Below are 19325 nucleotides of genomic sequence, written 5' to 3'. Positions count from 1 at the left end.
ACACCAATAGTTCCCATGATTTCTTTACTGATGAGTCCAGATTTAATTTAGCATTTGATTCTAAATGCATTTTCATTTGTAAGGAATCAGATATGTAAAATTTCCTATGAACATTATGAAACATGAATGTTTCAATAAAGTAGGTCTAATGGTACGTGAAGGAATCATAATCAATAGATGTTATGCTTCTACATGTTTCCAACAACTGATCTGTTGATCTGTAGATATTAAGATGAGGTCTTAGAACCTTATGTAAGAATTTTCAGAAGTGCATATGGATGACTTTTCCATTCACATTGAGCAAACCTCATTGACAGGTTCCATGAATGTGAAGATTTTGAGCGTATATCACAGCCAGCAAAATAACCCTAATCTGAAAAGAACAGAGAGCTTCAGGGACTACCTTGTAAAAGTAGTTACATGGAGATATTCCCTTCCTGGAGAAATAAATTCCTGAAGACTGCTCTGCTGGAGAACAAGAACTTTAATGTCCAAACAGTGGTTAACGTTGTCGCTGCCAGCACAAAACATACTGCGACAAGTGTGCAGAATTCAGGCAAGATATTATTCATACTAAATTCCCAAAATTCATAAGCCTTAATTTTTTTCTGAGTTGTTATTTTCTGAACTTTTTTGGTAACATATTATTACCATTTTTATTGTTTTATGCCACAGCTTTATACCATATGCACTACTCTTAAATTTCTTCCTTCTTATTTATGAGTTATGATGTTATGTATCATTCCACAAAAACTTATGATATTATAGTTCACAGCTTCTGAGAAATCTCTGATTTCATGCATGTAAAGAAATTTCAGACATGAATGTAATTATTTATGTCCGAAAAATCACTATGTTCCTTATGTTTGTACAAGCTATGCCAAACACAGATAAATTGTTCATTTCAAACTTTTTTTTTCAGTGGTTCTTTACGTAAGTACCATTAACTGTTAAATATAAAAATATAAACTGACACCGGAAAATACATAGAAAGAAATTAGATGGACCTTTACTTTTTCAGGAAGTCTTACAGTTCCAACTAAATCAATTTCTCCTGTCACCTGTAAAATAAACATCTTGTAAAATATACAAACTAATTTGATCTGGCATACATATATATAAAAATAAAGCAATGCATGCTAATAGCTAATTTATGAAAATCTATTTTTTTTAATTTCATAATTATTTTGTCAGATAAATTTTTATCTAAATAACAACAGTGGAATTCTAATAATCCATATAACCTGGGCAAATGATTGTGCAGGTTGGAGGATTTGGGGATTACAGATCATATTTTCCTGAGTTTTGCTTCTAATATTTGTCTTAAATTTGAACTGTTTGCAAAATTTAGAAAAGATAAAACTATCATACTGCAAGATTTAGAAATCATAAAACTATTATATAGTTTAAATACTATTATGTACTTTTTGTACATAATAGTATGTATATTAAAAAAGAAGTATATAATAGAATGAAAATGAGGTACATGATAAAGAAAATTTTTGAAGGCAATTCTTTTATCATTTTTGAAAATAATTCTTTTATACACCAAAGAATTTTATACAGCAAAGAAAACTGTATATACACCAGTGAAATTAAAGCAATTTTTACACTTTTAAATGAGAAATAATAAAATAAATACATAATATTTACACTGTTTTCAAAAGCCCTAACAATAAAGTTAAATGTAAATTGGGCCTCTATTCTGCTTCTGCCATTCAATTTCAGACATGTATAATTGTGTTGATCCTACAAAGCTACTGACAAAGCTACTTAAATTTTAAATTCATTAAAAGAAAATTTATTTTGTTTAGCCTCTTTTTCTCTACCATATTTTCTATTTTTAATGCAAGAAAAATCCTGATAGATGTTACTTTTAGGAATCTTGTTTTATTTCCTATTGACTGCTTGTTGCCTTTTAGCTATAAGATGCATTTAAGTTGGAACAATTTTTAAAAAATTGTAGACAGATTAATCTTAAAAGACAGCAAAACACATTCAAAACAAGGATTTTAATGTTAAATGAAAAATTTGCAAAGATTCACAATCAGTATTTACTATAAAAACAGAGCACCAATGTGCACACAGAAAATACTACGAGGCGTATTCGGAAACTAAGTACCATTTTGGGGGAAAAAAAAAAAAAAAGTAAAACAATTTTTTCGAATCCAATTTTATTTTTACATGAAAATACATGTCTTAAACTATTTTTCAACATAGTTTCCGCCAATGATCAAACACTTGTCATAGCGGGGGACCAGTTTTTGTATACCATCGTCAGAGAAACTTCCCGCCAGTTTCGATAACCACGACTCCACAGCATTTTTCGTGTCATCGTCAGATCCAAAGCGCTTGCCACCAAGCTCGCGTTTCATGTGCAGGAACAAGTGATAGTCGGACGGCGCCAAGTCTGGGCTGTACGGCGGGTGATCGAACTGGTCCCAATGAAAACTGTCGAATTAACGATTGAGTGACACCAGCAGTATGGGACCGAGCATTGTCATGGAGCAACACAATTCCTTTACTGAGCATTCCTCTTCATTTGTTTTGAATGGCATGCCTTAGTTTTGTTAAAGTCTCACAATATCGTGCCGCATTAATGGTTTCACCCCTGGGAAGAAATTCAGTAAGCAAAACGCCTTTCCTATCCCAGAAGACAGTGCACATGATTGTTTATGATGACATTGTCACTTTGAACTTTTGTTTTTTCAGAGAATGAGTGTGTCTCCACTCCATCGATTGTTGTTTCGATTCTGGTGTGAAATGACACACCCAAGTTCCATCACCTGTCACAATTTGGTTTAAAAAGTTTTCTCCCTCATCACTGTACCGCGTGAGAAATGTCAGGGCACTACCAAGTTGCTTTGTTTTGTGAACATCAGTGAGCATTTTTGGAACCCATCGGGAACACAGTTTGCGATAATTCAAGCGGTCAGACACAATTTCGAACAAAACAGTACGTGAAATTTGTAGAAATGCCTCTGAAAGAGTTGTCATTGTGAAGCGTCTGTTCTCATGAATTGCTTCATCAACTTTCCTTACCAAATCATCGGTGACAACAGAAGGCCGACCACTCCGAGCCTCGGTGTGGACATTTGTTCGACCTGCATTAAACATTCTTACCCACTTTCTCACCATTCCATCACTTATCGCATCGCGTATTCACCGTAAACTTCTGTCACTTGACGATAAATTTCGGCCGGTTTAACATTCCTCGCGTTCAAAAAATTTAATCACGGCACGAATCTCACAGTCAGCGGGAGAACTAATTGTCTTAAACATTTTGAATGTGCACAGCAAACTGAAAACACAACATAGAGCAACCAAAATGGCAACAATTGAAAGTCAGTGAACAAGAAAGACTAGTGCGCATGCGCGGGACGCCTACCACAGCGCTGCAACGGCGCTAGAATGAAACAGTACTTAGTTTCCGAATACACTACGTAAATAACTTCAACAAGAAAATGAACTTCTTCAATGAAATTTACTTATTCAACAAAAATATGTTATAAATAAAGTGCATTTTTGTTAAAAAGTTTAACTCCATATACACTCTGTTGCAAAAATGTGCATCCTGAAAGAATTGAGCCACAACTATGAAACTTGACAGTAGTATAGCGTTTGAGTAGATAAACACCTGATCAAAAACTGAAGAGAAAAAAAAAAGCATTTTACACAAACAGCAATAGAAAGAACGTGTAAAGCTAGCACTGGTAGCTATACAAGCAGATACTTGGCATGGAATCTATTAAGTTGCCAATGTCCCTCTGTGGCAGACTGAGCCACAAATGGAACAACTGGTCACTGAATTGGGATGTATTTGTACATTGCTAAATTTTTCGTCCCAACATGTTCGATGCACGACAGTTCTAGAGACCTGGCAGGCCAGTCGAGGACATTAACATGTTGAAGACACTGTTTTGCTATATATGGCCGAGCACTGTCCCGCTGGAAAACAGAACCTCGACGACCTGCTAGTAAAGGCAGTATGATCAGCTGCAAAATGTCATCAATGTACACTGCTCCAAAAAAAAAGGGGACAGTGCTATATCTCCCGTTCTACTGGACTGATCGACAAAATTCAAACTGCGTTTTTCATGTCTCGAAAGCGCGACTTAGGATATATATTAGATTTATATATAGCACTATTCTAACATAGATATTTTGACACAAAATCGGGCTTTTTCTGAAATAACATACCAATTTTTTTTTACATATTTCAATTCTACGACTCAAATTATGCCTAAATATTAAATTTTGTAAAATTTGATGCGAAATTTACGGAGAAATTCAACAATTTATGCTGCCACTTTTTATTTAGTTTGCGCCAAAATTAGTTCACGTGGCGAACTTCTTAATATGTGGCAACCTATTTTCATTTCCATTTTTATTTTACATAGTGCGTGAGAGGAAAAAAAGATTCAATCGTACCTTTTTTCAAATAATGTTCTTTATCTCATATTTTTAATTATAATTGTTATTAATTTTAAGCAATTTTTTTCTTTTCCGAATTTATTTTAATTGTTTACGCTGCATAGTTTCTTTCGAATAACTGTTTTAAGATTTTCTATTTACTCATTCAAACTGTGTAGTTTAAAATCAAAGGCGCATCGTTTATTATTTTTTTTCAAATAGTTTTGTTTATACAGTAAAAATTGTCTTTAATTCGGACTCGTCGGAAATTCGGCTATTCCTGATTATCGGTTTTTCAGGATTATAGGTCATCAGTTTAAATCTGGTAAGATGGCATGCAGAAATTATAAAATTAAAAATATGAAACCATAATTTATGAAATAAAGCACCATTATGATTTAAAGGGTATCAAAATTTACAAAAAAAAAAAAAAAAAAAAAAAAGGTTAATATTTATTTTTTTACTTTATTAAACATTTCTTTTAACGCATGCATGTGTAATGTGTACATTACACATAGTCGAAATTAGAAAATTGCAACCAGAAAACTATTTGATGTGTATTCGTGATATTTATAATGATGAGGAATTTGATGTAAATGATATCAAAGACGAAGTACATCGAGATCAAATACTACATTTAATAAGGAATTATAAGCCGAATAAAATAAAAACATCTGCCCTGAAGATAAGGATAGTGCTGACAGATCAACTTCCAGTTCATTGCGCGCCGCGTCAACCCCCCTTTCCCCCGCAGAGAAATTGATAAACATATGTCGGAATGGTTAGAGAATCAAAGGATATGCCTTTATCCATTTTTTGCAGCAATTTCACTTTTTGTTTGATGGACATCGAAACATACTTTTGTTTTCTAGATCTTTTGGGAGCTCCAGCATCGGAAATTCTATTTGACATAATCGAAAGTTCAAGCTTACTTTTATAAAATTGCTCTAACAGTCTGCAAAAAATAATAAGCTGGATTCAACTAGAAGATTAAGGAATAACGCAATCTGCAACATTAACTGAAATAGATAATTTTAGTTTAGCTTATACAGTCCATTATACATTAAACGCGCATGCGTAAACGTATTATGCACATGCATAGACACATATGCGCGTGCTTTAACGCATTGTGTGTTGACGCATGTGCAGAAAGTTTGTAGCTTTGAGGTTCGGATTATAGATCATTCCGGATTTAATGTTCTTTATCTCATATTTTTAATTATTATTATTAATTTTAAGCAATTTTTTTCTTTTTCGAATTTATTTTAATTGCTTACATTGCATACTTTCTTTTGAATAACTGTTTTAAAATTTTCTATTTACTCATTCGAACTGCGTAGTTTAAATCAAATCATCATTTATTATTTTTTTTTTCAAATAGTTTTCTTTATACTATATTTTTAGTTATTATTTTAGGTAATTTTTAAATTTTTAGACTTTTATTTTAATTGTTAGTGTTGCATTGTCTCTTTAGATAACTATTTTAAAATTTTCTATTTATTCATTCGAACTGAGCATTTTGAATATATTTATTAATATAAATTTTCCAAAATTTGATTTTATTTATTTAAACTGCGTTTCTTTCGGAAGAATACTTTGTAACCCAGACTACGATGCATTTGAAAACTGCATAAAGAGAAAATACAGTAAAGCACACTTAACACGCCTTTCAATTTTCCCTTCAGAAAAGATATAAAATAAGACAGATGTATAACCGACATTTTAACTTAGGATGACTTGCATGCACTGCTTTAAACAGTTTTATCATTGTGCCCATTGCTTTACACAATTTTATCCTGCATTTGGTTTCTTAAAATGTTATTCATATTTTAGTCAAATAATTTATTTTTGAAGTCGCAAGAATCAAATATCATAAGATTAAAAAGTTTTAAATTAAAAAATAACAAATACTAAATTTTATGCAAAAATTTATTTTTTCTTCTCTTTTTTCTTTAGGCATTCTGCAAGTATATTAAAAAGCATTCAACTTCTCGAAACATCTTGGTGTTTCTGATAATCATTTTAAATAAAGTTTTCACCTTCCATTTCATAAAGGCCCACAAACGGCCGAGTGGTAAAGTCGCTAAGCACTGGTAGTTGACTCCGTGGTTCGAATCCCGGTAAACGGGCTGGTTGCATGGGCGTTTTCATGGATTTTCTCATGTGTAACGTGTATGCCAGCTGGTTTCCCTTAGAAATTTCTTTACGAAGGCATCCTTCCTTTTAGGCAGATAGCCCTGCCTAAAAGGAAGGATAAATATTTTCATTAAAAGATTTTTTGCTAAATGACAAAGAAATAAAACAGTCCAGCAGTGTTTATTCTGTACCACAGAGTAACCCGATTCTTATATCGGTTGAAGCAATCTAAACCATATTAAAGATCATGTTTTTTATACAATCTATAACACGAGAGAAAATTTAGCTTCTTAAAACATTCTTTCTAAGAGGATTAATACAAAAATTTATATTTAAATATATATTTTTAAAGCTGGGACTTGAACCAAACTGTCAAACTTTTAAAGTTTAATTAACATGGTGGTTATAATTAAAGTTTCACTTTGAAATGGTCATAAAAGGAAAACTACCGGACCAAGTGTTATCACACTTAGGAATCATCTACAGGATATGATGGGAATTTACTTTCTGCAGGAAAAAAAAAGAGTTCAAAAGCTCACCACCTCGGAAAAAATGGTGCTGTATGCAATATTATTAAATGAAGTAAGAAATGAAAACATCGGTTTAAAATGTGTTTAATTGTTTCCGAAACATGTTACAAAGCATGTTCAATGTAGCATCCAGTATTTTCCGAAAGCAAGTTAAATCCTGTTACTGCATTCTCAACAGCAGCTCTTAGCATATCAGAAGGAATGTTACGGACATGTCAGTGTATCACATTTTTCATTTCTGCCAAATTGTTTAGATTATCACAAAAAACAGTGCTTTTGAGATAACCCCATAGCTAAAAGTCACAGAGATTGAGGTCTGGTGGGAAGAGGGGAAGTGTCGGCCTATAAGACATTCATTCGTGAAATGTTGCCTAAGTAGTAACTGTGCGACACATGTGAGGTGGGGCCCAGCTCTGCATAAAAATCACAGGATCTAAAATGCCACGTTACTGCAGTTCATGTATCACGAAATGCTGTCATTCCACACCAAATGGTGTGGAATGACTGCTATGCAATCAAATGCAGTAGGAGAATCCAATGGAACTAGGTAGATAACATGAGGGATTTCTTTGGCCCAAATCGATTAAAAGCGTTTTGAATAAGTATCTTCATGTTTTAGGGCCAAATTCAGGCTTCAAAAATTACAAATTAGCGATTTGTAAGAAAATGATTTCCAGATTGTACGCACTTGTGCGAATGATTTGCGATCTCACATTTTCTAATCACTAATTCGTGGTTTTCACAGACGAATTTCTCCCTTACTCGGATGGCGCACTCAACTTTTATCGAATTTAACACCTTTAAATGGTAATTTGCTTACTTCAAAGTTTCTTAAGGGTATGCACATTAAACTTATTAAACCCGTGTAACAAAAGGTCAAGTTAGATTTTGACCCATATTTCGTTTAACAATATTGCATACAGCGCCATTTCCACCTGGTGTTGAGGTTTTGAGCTTTCTTTTTTTCGCGGAAAACAAATTCTTATGTCTTCCTTTACACGATTACCAAGTTTGATAACATTTCATCCAATAGTTTTCCTTTTATGACCGTTTCAAAGTGGAACTTTAATTATAACCACCCTGTATATTATTAAATTTTAATTGAAGCTATGCTTTATATGTATACCATGCATAAGATTTTTGCTTTTATGTAAAAAATAAAGAATCGAAGCAAATATACTTCGGATAATGGACCAAAACTGAAAACATTTCCCCTCCCTCCGAAAATAAAATATTGAAACTTCAATCTTGAATTTATTGGATTATCGAAATATTCAATTTGACGTATCTTCTAAATCCTAGTTCTGACAACAATTCCGTCAAAAATTCCGAATTACTGAAGCTGAAGTAAAAGATTTAGTATAGTATATATTCACTGTATGTTAATAAAGTAATCAGAGTGTAATAAAAATACATTATAGAATTTACGCTGATCCAACTTTTTGTCTGAATGCAAAAAATGTAATGGAAGAAGAGAAGACTTGTAGAGATCTGTTTTTGACATGCCTCTAAAAGTAGATGTCATACTCCTTTTGTCTCTTCAATGTCAAAAAACTTTCCTTTGAGAGGCAAAGTTTTTGGGAAAGAAAAAAATCACAAGAAGACAAATTTGAAGAACATGCAGGACGATTGAGTACACATACTTATTTTCGGAATACAAGCGTTTTTCCAATTGGTTATTGAATAATGAAAAGTTACATTGTCATGCAATACAAAACATTCAAATGCGTTTTCTGACTGAATAATGTTAAGATTAGAAGTCATCTGCTTAATTCACAGCCATTTACATTTCAACTACTCGGGCAATTTCAGAATGGTTTTGATTTTGAGCTTGTAAGACAAACCTAATATCACTGGATTTAAATACTTCTTTAATCTTCTGAGAACATTCCTTTTTTAGCTCATATTCCAAGAATATTAAGTGAATACAATTATTGCAAAAGAAATTGAATATTCATTTGGACTATGGCTTGGTAGTTTACTAACGAGTTAACAAAACTTAAATTCTGCTTTTTGTGTCTAAGAATACAATATCTTAAATATTTACAAATAAAATATTAAATTGGAAATTTAACTGGAGCCTCACCAGTTGCCTAGCATTATAAGATTGTTAAATACAAATTGTTTGTTGCGAAGTCTAACCCAGGCTGCATGGTTGATTTTCGTGGTTTTCATAGTTTTCTAGGTTCTCTTTACAAAGGTTCTCTATGAAAGCATCTTAACCAAATAGCTCCCATGTTCTTTCTATGTTCAAATAACCTAGTTTAAGTGTGATTTCCAAGTGAAGTTACTAGCAAAACCTGAATATTCATTAAAAATCATGTAGCTTGCCATTTGGGAGTAACATGAAAGATACAGCGTCAATAATTGAATTGCTGTTACGGTACGCTGTTTCTAAACTTAGATGGTCATTCCTTAATTAAATATAATTGATTTGTAACTTCTACAAGAGCTGACGGTAAGAATTGAAGTGGAAATAAATAATATCCTGTACAATCTTGATTAATATAAAATTAGAAATATTTGCATTCAGACAGAAAGTTTTCTGAAATATTTGCAATTACTTTATAAGAAGGATTTATTAATAACCGTAATAATTACTTATTATATTACTGATGATTAGAATTCAGTTCTTGACAATTACATTCTAAATTAGAATTTTAAGGATATAATTAAAATACACTACTCATAAAAATACATTTTAGGATAAAAAAATGAGTTGATTTTTTATGTTTAAAAACTTCTTAAATTCATTTGATAAACATTGTACCCCCGTTGTTAATTGAATCCAGAATTTGGGTGTCGTTTATATAATTATTCTTACTTGTCTACAGAACTTGCTGACTTATCCAGCCATTAAGTAACTGCAGATCATTTCTATATAACCATTGAACTTCCATTAATTCGGTCTCTAGTGGGTTGTATGTTTATATCATAATTTGACTTTATAAATGAATAATAAATTTATAATGAATTTATAAAAATGATTATTCTAAATCTTATGTTTCTATAAAAATATACTGTGCTTTAAAAATATGGATGATAGTATCAGATGCTCTTTCAGCCACTTCATAAGCAACAGCTTGTTTAGAAATGAATTATGCAGTTAATGTCATAAAATATTTTCGTAAAACTCAAATACACATCAAACGAAAGTTCTCAGTTTTAGACAATTTGATTTAAACGAAGTTAAAGTAGCAGATGATAAAACACCGAAGATAAAAAATTATTCTTACAAATTTTTTTTTAAAGAAAGAAAGAAATTAAAAAAAAAATAGTTAAAAATTTGAATAATATCATCTATAATTTAAAAAAATCGCTTTTCATATAGTATTAATAAATATTTATTACGTATCATTGAGGGAAAAAGTTTCATATAATTAATTCTCCGTAAAATTTTACTTAAAATTTAAGGTTAAAAATAGCTGTGGCAATTCAGTGTAACAAAAATCCATAGACCACATTTGGCGTTATTATCGCTCAAAAAAAAAGATGCCAAATTTCAAAACGCGAAAATATGTAAATTTGTGTATATCTCAGAAAATTTTGAATAAAAAAGACTAATTTTTTGCAGGTATGCTGAAAAACACACCTACTTTAAGATGATGGTAAAAATTTTATAGGTTATAATTCAAAATCTTTTTCGAAAAATTTATAAAAATTATTTAAAAATAGAAATTTAAAAAATAATACACAAAAAATGGGTAAATTTTATTTGGAATGAAGCTAAATTTCGAAATGTGAAAGGAAAAATAATAAAAGTTTAATAAAAAAAGAGATATTAATAAATATTTGCCAAATTCAATTAACATTAAGAAGCTAAAATTTCGAGAGCTAATATTTTAAAAACTACTCGTACGATTTTTACAAAACTTGATATTCTGGCATAATTTGAGTCGTAGAATCGCAATATGGAAAAAAATTGGTATGTTATTTCAGAAAAAGTCCGATTTTGTGTCAAAAAATACCTATGTTAGAATAGTGCTATATATAAATCTAATATATATCCTAAGTCACGCTTTCGAGACATGAATAACGCAGTTTGAATTTTGTCAATCGGCCCAGTAAAACAGGAGATATAGCATTGTCCCCCCCTTTTTTTTTTTGAGCAGTGTACCTGCGAGCAGTCACAGTACATTGCAGCATGACTAATGGTGAATGGCTGACCCAGCTAATCACTCCTCAGACTGTCACACTCTGTATTTTGGCTGTGTACCACTCAGTAACAAATGCTATATATGACCGCTCACCTTTCCATCTCCAGACACTCACGCAGCAGTCATCAGCATTGAGAGAAAAGCTTGATCCGGCAGTGAAGATCACATTTCTCTAATCAGACATGGTCTGCCTTAAGCGAAAGCAGCACCATGCAAGATGAACTGCTTTACAAAAATGCTTTAAATGATGCAAATAATTATGCTTTAGTATTTTTAAATTTTAAAAAGTTAATTTTGTTTAAATTAGGAAATCATATATATTCTCCCAATTCCTATACTTATATTTAGGATAATTTTATATTTATTATAAAAAATAAAACAAAAAAGATATTTCATTTTTAAATTTCAAGAGCTTTCACAAATTGGAAAGCAAAATGTTTGCATTTATATGCAAATAAAAATTAAATAGCAGCTTAGAAAAAAAGATTTTTGATGCTAATAAAAAGTGATAAGAATTTCGATGGAAATTACAGTAAAACGTATTAATCAATGTATTTTTTTCAAAATAATGACATATTATTCACATAATTTTATAGAATTCATGTTCTGGAACACACTGAAAGTTTGCACTGAGTACTGGCATAGAGCCAATTCATAAGATTATTTGTATAAACTGAAAATTAAAAATTAATAATGAACTAATTTAATGATTTTTTGCATGGTTACTAAATTTTAATTCTTAATTAATAATATTTCACAAGGATATCAATAATGTATTCTTTATCATGATTCCATAAATTGCTTGGGTTAAAATTCTTTCAGGATATCAGTTGTAAAATTAAAGAATGCTACAAGTTAGTAAATCACAAAAGAATATCACTGAATGATATTTAACCCCTTAACTGCCGTGGGTGTATATATATGCCTTGCTCAGCCGATGCGTTAACTGCCCCAGGCGTATATATGCACCCTTCCAAACTACTATCATTTGCTTTGAGCAGCTACTCGTAAAATTATACGCAAAGCTTTGGAATGCAACACCACAATGACCTTGACAAAGTATGCGAAGGAGGATACTATTTCAGAGAAGTGTGGGGAGAAATTGGAGAGAGGGGTGTGTCTAAAGCGGTGAAAGTAATGACTGCGCGGTATTGGCTGTTGTTGTTTTGCGTAACACTTTTTTTTTTTTTAATTCTGTGTCCTCCGTTTTCGTTTACTTTTTGTAGTAGGTTCCAGGAATAAAGAAAGATATAAAGGATGTTTCAAAACCATTTAACTTTTTTGAATTATCTTTTGATGAACCGCTCGTGCTTCATATTGTTACTGAAACTAAACCGTTTTGTAGACGAGTATATGAAGCAACACCTTGCAAACGAAAAATCAAGAACAAAATCGTGGCATTCAACCAGTTCAGAAGAAATATGTTTTTCTGGCATACTTGATTTCCCAAGGTATAACACTGAAACCTGATATTACACTTTACTGGTCTAAAAATGAATTGATCAAAACTCCATTTTAGGGAGACCTTTTTTATTATAAAACCCTCATTTGTATTATATTTACATCTTTTTATTATACCTTTACTCAAAACATTAAATTTTGTGCATTCATTTTTTTCTTTTATTCTTTATTTTGTGAAAGTAAACAGTTTTTATAAAGTAAAACTTGCACTTATTTTCCCCCTAATACATCGCATAACTGCGCGCGCCTGTGTGAAAAACCGTGGCACTGGGAAATGAATCTTGTACGTTTTCCGCGGCAGTTAAGGGGTTAAGGGGGAAAATCAACTTCAAATTATTCTAATTTATTTATTAACTGACACTTCAAGGCAAGTTGGAAATTATACCAAAAATCAAGTTTCAAAATGAACCAAATATCAAGTTTCAAAATGAGATGTCTTGTTCAATTTTTGATCAACGAGAGTTGAACTCTTTTTCTTCAATAATAAGTATAAAATTTTCCTAAATTTAATTAGAAGAACTGGCGGAATGTTTAAAAAGGTCAAAACATGAATAAATATAGGAAAATGGCATTCACTTATAGCCAAACTTTAATAAACAGCTTGAATGCCTCTTCATCAGAAAAAATCTCTAGCGTGAGACTTCAGAAAGTAGTCCACAGGCACAAAATTTAGTCAGTCAGTCAGTCAAGTGCTTAAGAATTGTGATACTTGTCATTCCTATGAAGTGCTTGAAAAGAATGGAATTGTGTGGTGGTACATAACTGTGCAGCAGAAATCAGTCAGTCAATTAAGTTTTTTTCAGGTCTAACATACTGACGTCTTTTCAGAAGTCAGTCGTCTTTATACAATGTGATCCTTGCCATTAATTTCTCAAGAATTCCTTGTAAATTATCATATTCTAATCAAAAAAGTAAACAACATGGCTTTCATTCGAGAACAACTGAACAACTTTTTTATAGCCTGGGGTTGGAAGGATCTTATCCAACCTAAACAGATGACTGCTTCCATCATTAATCCTTTTTTGTTTGGGGTGAAACCAAAAGAGAAAGAAAAGAAAAAAACTGAGCTTTACTGTTCGATTTGGAACAAATAATAACGTGCAAAAAAATCAATCTTTCTTCTGTTCTATGGTCAAAAAGTGAGGGTCAAAAAAAAAAAAAAAAAAATATTACAGTACAAAGTCTGAGATCTGGACTCGTCGGGACTTCGGTGATTCCGGATATTAGATCATCAGTTTAAATCTAGTAAGATGGCATGTATAAAAAATAAAATTAAAAATATGAAACAGTAATTTATGAAATAATGAAGCATTTATGATTAAAGGGTATCAAAATTTAGAAAAAAAAAAGCTTAATATTTATTTGTCTACTTTACTTAACATTTCTTTCAAATTCTTTTCTTCATTTTTTGCGCTAATACTTTCTCTTTAATTCTATAGACAGACATAATTTCTTGGTCAGTTACAAAGTTCCATTGTTGAAGTCCTGTAATTGCTGTGTCTAGGATTCCAACTAACTTGTCAAGCGAAATTTTTTCGTTTTGAGTAACCTCTCTGTCACTTTCTTCACTATCAGTAGCAGTATTTTCTGTATCTAAAACCATACTACAGATTTCACCATCCGTTAACAGATTGATGATTGAGGAGCATTGTCATCACAATGAAAACTCCTTTTATATCATCTTCATTACCACTTCTCCACATTTCTTTACAAAATCAGTTAATTAGAAAATTTCACCTTTGGTTTGCAATATTCAAACACTTTCAGACTCGTATTTATCATCTTAAAATTTAGCTATCGTTATACATATTTGGCAATGTATCATGAGATTGATGACTTAAAGACAAGTTGTTCCACTAAATTTTATCTTGCTTCTATTGCGCACTGAGACAATTTAAGCCTGAATTGTATTAGTTTAGTTATTTATTATGCTTATGCCTATTCCTTACACATGCTTATGTCTTATCTGAATTCTGAGTAAATAAATTCCCACATATACTTAAGGCTTATTGAGGGCTGGCACTAGAAATCTTGCTGCGTGATGCAGTCTCTACGGGTCTTAAATTCTGCTACCAAGTGCCTCCCTTTGGTCTTCCCTAAATTCTGCTGCCCTATGCGGCCATATGAGCTCTGGTGTTGCTTGTAGGTTTATACGAATAACAAATCAGTTATTCTTAAGTCAAACAGCACTAAATGTATTCTTTTGGCCTATGAGTACATTAACAAAATCAATTCTTAGCACATTTAACTTAAATCTATAATCATTGCCAAGCGTAATGTCTACATAAAAGGTCACCGTACTCTTTGTTATTAAATTACTAATATAGAAAAATTGTTTAAGCATCGTTACATGAGTCATTACTCAAGTTGTCATGTGTTGATAAACTTGTGGTGATGAAAGCAAAAGATAATAAATAATGATTAACCAGGTTGGCATCAGGGATATAAAATATTAGGTGTAAAATCAAGGATGTTTCTATGTAGAATGTTTCCGTTTGAGATGTAGTATGCAAAGCAGATATGCAGCTATGGAGCCAAATTATTAATCATACAAGTTTATGCTAAAATGATTGTGTCTTCAATAATAAAGTATTTTATTTAGTGCTGAAGTGAAATTAAGAATCGGGACTCTCCACATATTTTATTATGCGGGGGGGGGGATGCACATGCGTAAAGCACACACACAAAATAAATAAATTTAAAAAAAAAAAAAAAAATTTAAAAGTTGGTGCAGGCTTTGAGATCCGGATTTTAGATCATTCTGGATATTGGATGTCGGGATCGGGAACTTTGTACTGTATATTTATTCTTAAAAAAATATAAAAAAATACATTAAAAAATATATTACATATATATATAACATTATTATTGTGTATTATGTTACAGGGCAATTACATTTCTATAATTGTAGCATATTAAAGTAACAGAGATATTACTTGTTTCAATAGAAGAAACAAGAACAAATAAAAATAATTTTAACAGCACAGAAAGTTTTAATATTATACATTAAATACCTATAGATATTTATTTAACAATAACTTACATATTTTTTCTTTTTCAAAATTTATAGATTTATAGATTGAGTATTTATATTCATATGTTAAAATATAATCAATGACAACTTGCAGTAAAATTAAATTATTCACACACCTGTCCTTCTTTTCTTTTTGATGGATCCATTTTATTTCTTGGAACCCAACCTCTGTTGACTAGAATAGTTATGCTAAAATAGGAAATAAAAAATTTTATGAATATATATTAATTTGAAATAAAAGAATAAAAAGAGTAAAATTGTGCTGCTGCATTCATTGCTAATTTACCACTCACACTCACAATCTGTTTTTAGGAAACTACAAATATATCAAGTAATCAAAGACTCTTGTACTTATGTATGTAAGCAAATTAAAAGATGGGATAAGTGATGAATGAGAAGATTTACATGATCACATTACATGAATAAAACAGAACTTAAATGAAGAAATACTCAAAGAAAGAATTGCACACAACACAGAATTAGAAGGTTTAAAAAAAAGTAGGCAGACAGCTGCAAATCTTAGTCACATGGTTTGGGGAATGTAGAAATGATAATAAATATATGCAACAAATAAGATCAGTCAAGTAAGATGCTCATAGATTCTATAAGAAACTAATTTGTATTTATGTTATAAATATAGCTATACTGTTAATTACGTAGAAATAATAAATACTGTACAACAAAAAAGGGAGGGAAATGTGCAATCTGAAAACTTCTTACTGGAGTCCAACATCTGGAAAAAAAATCATAAAAAAGTTTATACGAGGGCCATCCAGGAAGTAGATTACGTTTCCGTCTGTGTCCGCTAGGGGCGGGGCTAGCGCGGCCATCTTGGGGTCAGAGCGTTGCGCAGCTCAGTCTGCATCTAGCCGTGCTAGTGAGAGGTTCGTGCTGTGCTCCGTTCAGATACTGTGACGGTTTGAAATGTCTGCGTTAATTGAAAATCCCGCGAGCTGCGAGGTGCACTCAGTAATAAGGTTTCTGACTGTAAAAAACTGTAAACCGATAGAAATCTATCGGCAGCTTCGTGAAGTGTATGGGGACAACATTATCACTGAAGGTGGAGTGCGTCAGTGAGTCATAAGATTTCAAAATGGCCGAACCAATGTTCACGACGAAGATCGAAGTGGGAGACCCAGCATAGTGACCGCCGAACTTCTCGAAAAAGTCGATGCTAAAGTCCGTGAAAATCAAAATTTCACAATAACGGAACTTTCTTTGAGTTTTCCACAAATTTCGCGAAGTTTGTTGCATGAAATCATCAGCGAAAAGCTTGGTTACCACAAGTTTTGTGCAAGATGGATTCCAAAAATCTTGACAGAGGACCACAAAAATCAGCGAATGGCTGCAGCGTTGAACTTTTTGGACACTTACCATAAGGATGGTGACTCTTTACTCGATCGCATCGTTACTGGTGACGAAACATGGGTGAAACATGTGAACTGTGAAACGAAATTGCAATCAATGCAGTGGGGGCACACAAGTTCTCCCCAAAAACCCAAGAAATGCATGCAAACAATGTCGGCAAGGAAGATGATGGCGACTGTTTTTTGGGACAGAAAAGGTGTAATTTTGGTGGACTTCCTGGAAAGAGGCACTACAATAAACTCTCAAAGGTATTGCCAAACTCTCCAAAAACTCAGAAGAGCAATTCAAAACAAGCGCAGAGGAATGTTGAGCTCTAAGATCTTGTTGATTCACGACAACGCCCGGCCCCACACGGCAAATGTCACTCGTAAAGTTCTTGAATCTTTTAAGTGGGAGTTGTTTCCTCATCCGCCGTACAGTCCCGACCTGGCACCGAGCGACTTCCACCTATTCCCAGCAATGAAGAAGTGGCTGGCTATGCAGCGTTTTGATGACGACGCACAGCTGCAAGAAGAGGTAACGAAGTGGTTGAAGGCGCAGGCGGCCGAATTTTTCGACGAAGGAATTTCCACGCTCGTACATCGCTACGATAAATGCCTTAATTTGTATGGTGACTATGTAGAAAAGTAGTATTTGAGTGTGGCTTTCATCTGTATATAATAAAATTTGTTTCCTATACTTTGTTTATTTTTTTATTCCAAAACGTAATCTACTTTCTGGATAGCCCTCGTATATGTATACTTTTTGTATTATTTATTTATTTTATTTCATTACTTATATTCCGAGTCCACTTGCATGGACAAAACATTTTTAAGCTGAAAAGTTTTAACAGATCTACTACAGTTCATGAATCAATCTCCAGAAATTCAAAATACAGAACATAAAATAAATTTTCAAGGTAATAATGTTTAAGGTCTAAAAAAATTTTTTACGATATTATCATTATCAGTTAACAAAATACTGCTATATGGGGACTTCTGAAATTCTATAATAAAATTAAGATTTAATTATTCAAAACATAGTTGTGTCTAATTTTCACCAGATATCACTAGCAACAAATATTGGTTCATATATGAGTAAAAAGTATCCATGTTTTTTTTTTTTTTTTTTCCCCCCCCCACTAGATGATATTGATGCCTATATATCCGGTAACACTCACTCGATTGTTTCAAACGAACATGTGCTTAAAAGGTGACATTCAGCTTCCATTGTTTGTGAAGATAGTTTTCTAATTCACTGTCTGTGCAAAACGTTATATTGATTTGAAAATGAGTGAAATATCTGAAGAAATACGCTATATGATGCTTTTTTATAATGCTGCAAAAACATGCCGAAAAATTTGTGAAGTGTACGGTGAGAATGCTGTGATTGAATGAAGGACCCAGGAGTGGTTTGCTCGATTCCATTCCAGAAATTTCGATGTCAAGATTGGAAGAGAATTGTTCATTATGAGCTGCTGCTATCTGGTAAAACCATCAATCCGACCCTACACTATGCACAACTCGACCATTTAAATGAAGCAATCCAGATAGGGCGACCAAAATTAGCCAACAGAAAGGGAATTGTGTTCCATCATGACAATGTGCGGGAACACACATTTTTTATGACACGGAACAAATTGACAGAATTTGGTTGGAAAATTTTGATACATCCACCGTATAGCCCGGACCTTGCACCCTCTGACTACTATTTGTTTCGGTCTCTGCAAAACTCTCTTGATGGTAAAAAATTCGCTGACCAAAGTGCCGCTGAAAATCACTTGGCCAAGTTTTTCGACAGTAAACCACAGCAGTTCTACACCTATGGAATTATGAAGCTACTCAAAATATGGCTAAAGGTCGTAGATAATAATGGTCAACACGTAGTTGATTAACGTTGATCGATACATAGTTTCTTCCGGTGAAAGCAGCAAAATTTTTTGTTTTCTCATGAGACAAAATGAAGGAATTCTACAACGAAAACAGTAATATCGTCTTTGGGAGACATTTTTTTCTGAATAAAGTGATTGCTATTTTATATAACTCTTGTTCACTGTGGCACCTTTTGGCAATCAATCAATGTGGACATATTCACGATGATCAAGAAAGGTGTCCACAAAATCTTTACAATTAACCTCAATCGACTTCAGTAAAAGAGGAATCCATCATATTCATTCATTTTTGAAGGTTGATCTCTGCTTGCAAGTAAAATAGATGAGAATTAGCAGATGAATGCTAGTTTTAATAA

General features: G+C 32.4%; 1 protein-coding gene across 3 annotated transcripts in view; it reads right to left on the bottom strand.

Moving 5' to 3' along the window:
* Nucleotides 1-19325, bottom strand: part of Surf1 (surfeit locus protein 1) — a 75456-nt gene that overhangs the window by 36048 nt on the left and 20083 nt on the right. For 2 of the 3 annotated variants that reach the window (XM_085825744.1, XM_085825743.1), the window contains exons 5-6: nt 15848-15920; nt 1008-1061 (exon numbers count right to left, since the gene is read on the bottom strand). In XM_085825744.1, the coding sequence (XP_085681870.1) occupies nt 1008-1061; nt 15848-15920 (127 nt within the window). The remainder of the gene's footprint in view (nt 1-1007; nt 1062-15847; nt 15921-19325) is intronic. The other variant, XM_085825745.1, reaches the window with a different exon arrangement.

The sequence above is a fragment of the Stegodyphus dumicola genome, chromosome 10, assembly GCF_044657685.1.
Source record: "Stegodyphus dumicola isolate Sdum_Otavi_A_Nest chromosome 10, ASM4465768v1".
Lineage (NCBI taxonomy): Eukaryota > Metazoa > Arthropoda > Arachnida > Araneae > Eresidae > Stegodyphus > Stegodyphus dumicola.
The sequence above is the reverse complement of the archived record's forward strand: the minus strand, read 5'-3'. Positions and strand labels throughout refer to the sequence as shown.